At 37.1% G+C, this 5,464-nt stretch overlaps 1 protein-coding gene across 1 annotated transcript in view; it reads left to right on the top strand.

Moving 5' to 3' along the window:
- F5 (coagulation factor V) overlaps positions 1-2,204 on the top strand; it is a 78,061-nt gene extending 75,857 nt beyond the window's left edge. Inside the window, 2 exon segments of the mRNA XM_021714092.1 lie at positions 292-474; positions 1,794-2,204. Of these exon segments, the coding sequence (XP_021569767.1) occupies positions 292-474; positions 1,794-1,940 (330 nt within the window). The 3' untranslated portion in view covers positions 1,941-2,204.
- Positions 2,205-5,464: the final 3,260 nt, after the last annotated feature.

The raw sequence follows: 5,464 nt of genomic DNA, 5'->3' as shown, positions 1-5,464 counted from the left end.
TCTTATCAACAAGGGTACCTGAACGAAGCATATTTGTATACCTAACCCTTAACTGCACCCCACAATATCATAATAAAAAAATATTGATTAAGAAAAGAAAGAAAGAAATGTATATACATGCTGTGGCAACATATAAGAAGAAACAGAGAAAGCTTCTAGGAGAATATGAATCTTAGAGAATGAGGCAGAAACAGAATCCTTTTGAGCTCTGTGCATTTCTGAGTATCTTGGCTTAAAAAACCAAAAGTTTTAGTGTCTTCCTTAATGCATGTGCTTTTGTTGTTTTCATAGGCAAACAACAACAAACAGTGGTTACAAATTGATCTACTCAAAATCAAGAAGATAACTGCAATTGTAACTCAGGGCTGCAAGTCTCTGTCCTCTGAAATGTATGTGAAGAGCTATACCATCTACTACAGTGATCAGGGAGTGGAATGGAAACCTTACAGGCAGAAGTCCTCAATGGTGGATAAGGTAGAGTGGCCTCTTGGCATAGAGAAAGCTATTTGAAAACTATGCTGTAATGAGAATTACAACACCTTGCACTTGACAAATATGCACTGGCATGTACCACTCCTTTAAGTCTTCTAAATCCTAGCTCTCCAGGTTCCTGGGACAGGGACCATGCACATCACCTTTCTGCTTTGACAGTCCTACCTAAGAAATAGCGAGGACAAGCACCAGGGGTTGTTGTAAGGCTTAATTCGCTCTGATTGAGGAAGACGGTGAAGGGATCCAGAAAGCCCTCCACTGTGTAAAAATACTCCATGAGCATTACCTTAGATATACTTGTTATTCATGACTGATCAAATAGCCAAGGTCATAAACCTTGCTGTGTCATAATATTATTAAACAGAAAACAATTGGTTTCCTTACTGATATGAGACTACATTTTCTGCAAAATGAGCTACTTTGTTACATTCCTACTTCCTCTACTTTCTGGTTATGTGTTTTAATAATACTACCAGAGGTGACGCTAAGGAGATGTTCCTAGCATTCCAGGAATAAAAACTGGCCTAAAGCCAGTAGCAGAGACAACACAGGAGAAGGTACAGATATGTAATGAATTCTCATCAAATGCTCAGCACTTAGTCTCTCTCCTTTTTAAAGTCTGAGGTTGTCTGATTTGGTTTACTTCTCACTACACCAGGTTGTCCTCATAGCAGGGCAAATGTCATTGTCAGAAACAAATAGTGATTTCGCTTATGCTGTATATAAATCCTGGGGAACTTGCTGAGGATGAAAAAATAAAAACCATAAAACAGTTTAGTTGGGAATATAGAGAATATGCTAACAAGAATAAATACATAAGAATGCATGACCACATTTTATTTTAAATGTTAGCAATAGTTAACCATTTATTGGTGGCCACTGTCTGGCACTTACTAGGCATCTGTCACATGTTTACATGCATTTTTAAACCTTTACAACAACTTCTGTGAGGTAACATTTTATTATTTCCATTTTGCCATTGAGGAAATGAACAATCAGAGAATGTAAGTAACCTGTTCAAAGACACACAGCTACAAAGCGATGAAAGACAGAGAATTCGCAGCTGCTTCACAGCTTAAACCCTGGCAGGCTTATTTATTGTCCCTTAATTTGACTCTGATCACTGATGAGCTGAAATCCCTAAAGGAGACTGTCTGGCATGTGACTTCACAAGTAACTGAGATCATTCTGTGATCGTGGTGTATGTGTTCTTTGATGCCCACAGTTTGAGCTAAAGGAAAAAATATTACCTGTAAGGTTTTTATACCATCATTAAAGATTTTCTCATATTTTTCTTCCAGATTTTCGAAGGAAACAGTAATACCAGAGGACATGTGAAAAACTTTTTCAATCCCCCAATCATGTCCAGGTTTATCCGTATCATTCCTAAAACATGGAATCAAAGCATTGCACTTCGCCTAGAACTCTTTGGCTGTGATATCTACTAGAATTGAATATTAAAAAAGACAAGAGACTCTTTAGAATGGGCAGTGTATTTTATGGCTATTTTAAATGTTAACAATTTTCTACTATTTCTCCTTTTTCTATTATAGAATAAAATTTTATATGAGAAGCTTGTATAAGGTAACTCCTTACCATTAAGTGAGATGGTGGCTATTTTTCTGCACTAATTTCAATATTAATTAAAATAGATTAAGAACCAACAAGAAAATGGCATATCTTTCACAATGATTAAAAATGCTACAAAGTAAGATTCATGTGGTTAGTGTGCTTCATTGCAGCTCTTTCAAATCCTATACACATTAATAAAATAGATATTACTTTTAAAAATCTTTTATAGACCTGAATAACTTTTATTTCTACATTTTTTTAGAATAACTGATTTAAGAGCAACAGAAACAAAGAAGATTTTTAAATGGTTTTTCTTGACAGTAGCGAGAAAAACAATATTACCATATGAAATAAGTGCCTAGAATATCCTGTCATTCCTATATGACGATGATTTTTCTGACTTCCCATGGGTAAAAAAACAGGCAAGCACATTTCCAGTAGCCCCATTGAACTTCTGAATCTGACCTGGTTTCCCTTGAAACTGATTGTACATATCAAGGTTAGTGGTCCTCAGACACAGAACACAACCAAAATAACCATGGGAGAACCAAAAGTGTAACACTGGCTTCATTCTAGTTAACCCTGAATGGTACACGGTTTCAAAACATAAGTTCACCTAAGGGAAAGCTAATACCTGTAAAACAGAGCATTGACACTGATGGTCCAAGTGCAGCTGTTCCTGCTAGAAGAGACTCCTAGCCCAACTGGCAAGCAGTTAAAGCTTTCTTTCAGTGTCCTCTCTGTGGTCTCAGGCTCCTCCTGTCTCTTCCTCCAGCAACTTCCCCCTTCATCACTCTTTTCCCTGAGCACTTGGCTTCGAATGATCTTGTACATATTGTCCAACTGGGTAATGTTTTGGCATCCTTAAAGTAACATGGGATAGACAGTCACTAATGAGGCTACCTATATTTGTGAAACAAGCTGCCCCAAAATTCAGTGACATGATACAGTTCACTGTTTGTTATATCATAACCAGTTGCTATGGAAAGGAGTTAAATGACTCACAGTTAAATGGCTTGGAAGGAGAACAAACAGATAAAATCCTAAACATTATTAGTCATCCTAGTCGAAAGTTGGAAGAGAGTGGCTACGAATGTATCACAAAAATGTGAAAGGCCAGAAAGCATAAAATAATTTTTTCTAAGATCTTTTCAAGTTGTGAAAATAAATGCCAACTTCCCGTCCCATTTTAGAATAATCACCATTTATTAAATTCAGGGTCATTTTGGAAAACTCAGAGAAACCCATTAGCCAAATAGTGCAGATCCTCCCAAGAGCCATGAATGTTTCACCATTTATATTGATTATTCCGCATAGACCAGGAAGGAACAATTCATGGAGCAGCAAACTTTGGTTCTACAGCTGGCAGTGCCCTAATGCGATGAGCCTAACACATACTTAAAAATATCTGACAATTCCATGTTACCATTTTTCTCATTTTTTTCTAACAGAGAAGTATTTTATGTAAGGTTCTGAATGCCTAATTCTCTCAAGTTCTTATATTCCCATAGCCCGGAGATAGGAAAAGCTGTGGGACATAGAGAAAATGAGTATAGGTGGAGTGACATTTACATGGTCAATGCCCAGTTTTTCACATCCAAATATTTACTGTGTTGGGAGAGACTATAGAACCTTAAGATTTTGATATTTTTGGCTTATAGGAACAGTCTCCACCAAAACATATACATGTATTTTATGTCTGATAAGGAAAAGAAAAACAATAATATTAACCGCCCTAACTGCCTCACCATTTTGTTTTTTTAAAAGTATTAAGCTCATTCTATCTGTACAACACAGCACCATGATAGACAATGTTGGGGAAAATCTATAAAGGAAATAAAACACACTTCTCTGGCTTCTTCAAATGTACCATCTGGTTGGATAGAGAAGACATAAGAAGCAAATGGAGACTCTGAACCTATTAAGCCTAACAGATTACGCTCTGAGAAGTAAAAAGGCAATTAGAGGAGTAGACTACATGGGCTGGAGTCAGATTGGGAAAGCTTCTGGAGAAAATGATTTGACCTAGATGATTTGAAGAGGATATTAAACATGTGTGAAGGCAATCTGTGTGGGACCCCAAAGAAGAGAGGATTGGGATAAGGAAGTATCGGGGTTTTATGCTCAAATTCAGGACCCTGTAAGCTTTCCCTGACATACCTACTCATTCTCCGTACTCTCTCTGTACTTAGTATGACAGCAGTTTACCCATCCAACTCCCTCTATCTCCTGCACCATTCCCATGAATCCAGTATGTCTGCCAGGTCAAAAAATAATAACAACAGTTATCTAGGTGCACTCGATAATCTGAGGGTGGGGTAAGAGACACACACAGATATAAAACATATCCTAATCTGCAAAGTGTAAATGATAGATGCTGGTGACCAAATTAAAAGCAGGGTTACCTTTGGAAATGTTATGGAAGATACTCCCATGAGCCAGGATTGTGACTTGCTTGGGTGAAAGCAGAACAGCACTGGAGCAGGGATAAGATGGGAAAAAGTATGTTGTATGTGGAGAGTTTAATAGAGAGATGAGACTTCACAGGGAATGCTGCATAATGACAAGAGCTCAAAGAGTCTACATGATGGTTTCATTTTGTTTTGCTACTGGTCCACATTTAACCCACCTTCAATTCATCTGTACTTCCAAGTTTTATACTTGGGCAGCTTCTCAATGTCTTAGGATAATGTACAGATAATGTCAGATAGTATCATATCCCCACCTGCTTTTTATTGGCATGAAATTTGGTAAAGGCACTACCATGTTACTGATCTTGACTGCCTTGTATCAAAGTTCCTTTTTGCTGACTAAAAAGGCTGTCTGAAAGCCTGGAATGTGACAACCTTGTCTACAGATATGACAGACAAAAAGTAAAAAAAACCCAACAAACTTTTATATTGCAAGTAGTCTGATAAAAATAGGGACAAAAACTATATTTCTATGTGAAAAGCATAGAATAGTCCTTGGCACATAGTAAGCACTAAATAGGTATTTATTATTATTAATTTTAACATTAATCATAACAAAAATAACATGAATGATATACTATAATGGAAATATGACGGTATTAGTTATTAATATTTACGCTGTATCTCTAACACTTTTTAATACTGCTTTTACTTTTATAAAAATTGTGATAAAATATACTTAACAAAATGTAAAATTTTAACCATTTTAAGTGTACATTTCAGTGGCATTAAGTACACTCTCGTTGTTGTGCAACCACACCACTTTCTTTTTTTTTTGAGTTGGAGTCTCACTCTGTCGCCCAGACTAGAGTGCAGTGGCCACTCCCAGCCAACGCAGCCTAGATCTGCTGGGTTCCGGTGATCCTTCCGCCTCAGCCTTCCAAGTAGCTGGAACTACAGGCGTACGCTACCACGCCTGGCTAATTTTT

The sequence above is a fragment of the Carlito syrichta genome, unplaced genomic scaffold (genome assembly GCF_000164805.1).
Source record: "Carlito syrichta isolate Samal-C Ts95f unplaced genomic scaffold, Tarsius_syrichta-2.0.1 Scaffold305213, whole genome shotgun sequence".
Classification (NCBI taxonomy): domain Eukaryota; kingdom Metazoa; phylum Chordata; class Mammalia; order Primates; family Tarsiidae; genus Carlito; species Carlito syrichta.
Note: the sequence above shows the minus strand (reverse complement) of the source record. Positions and strands in the feature narration are given on the sequence as shown.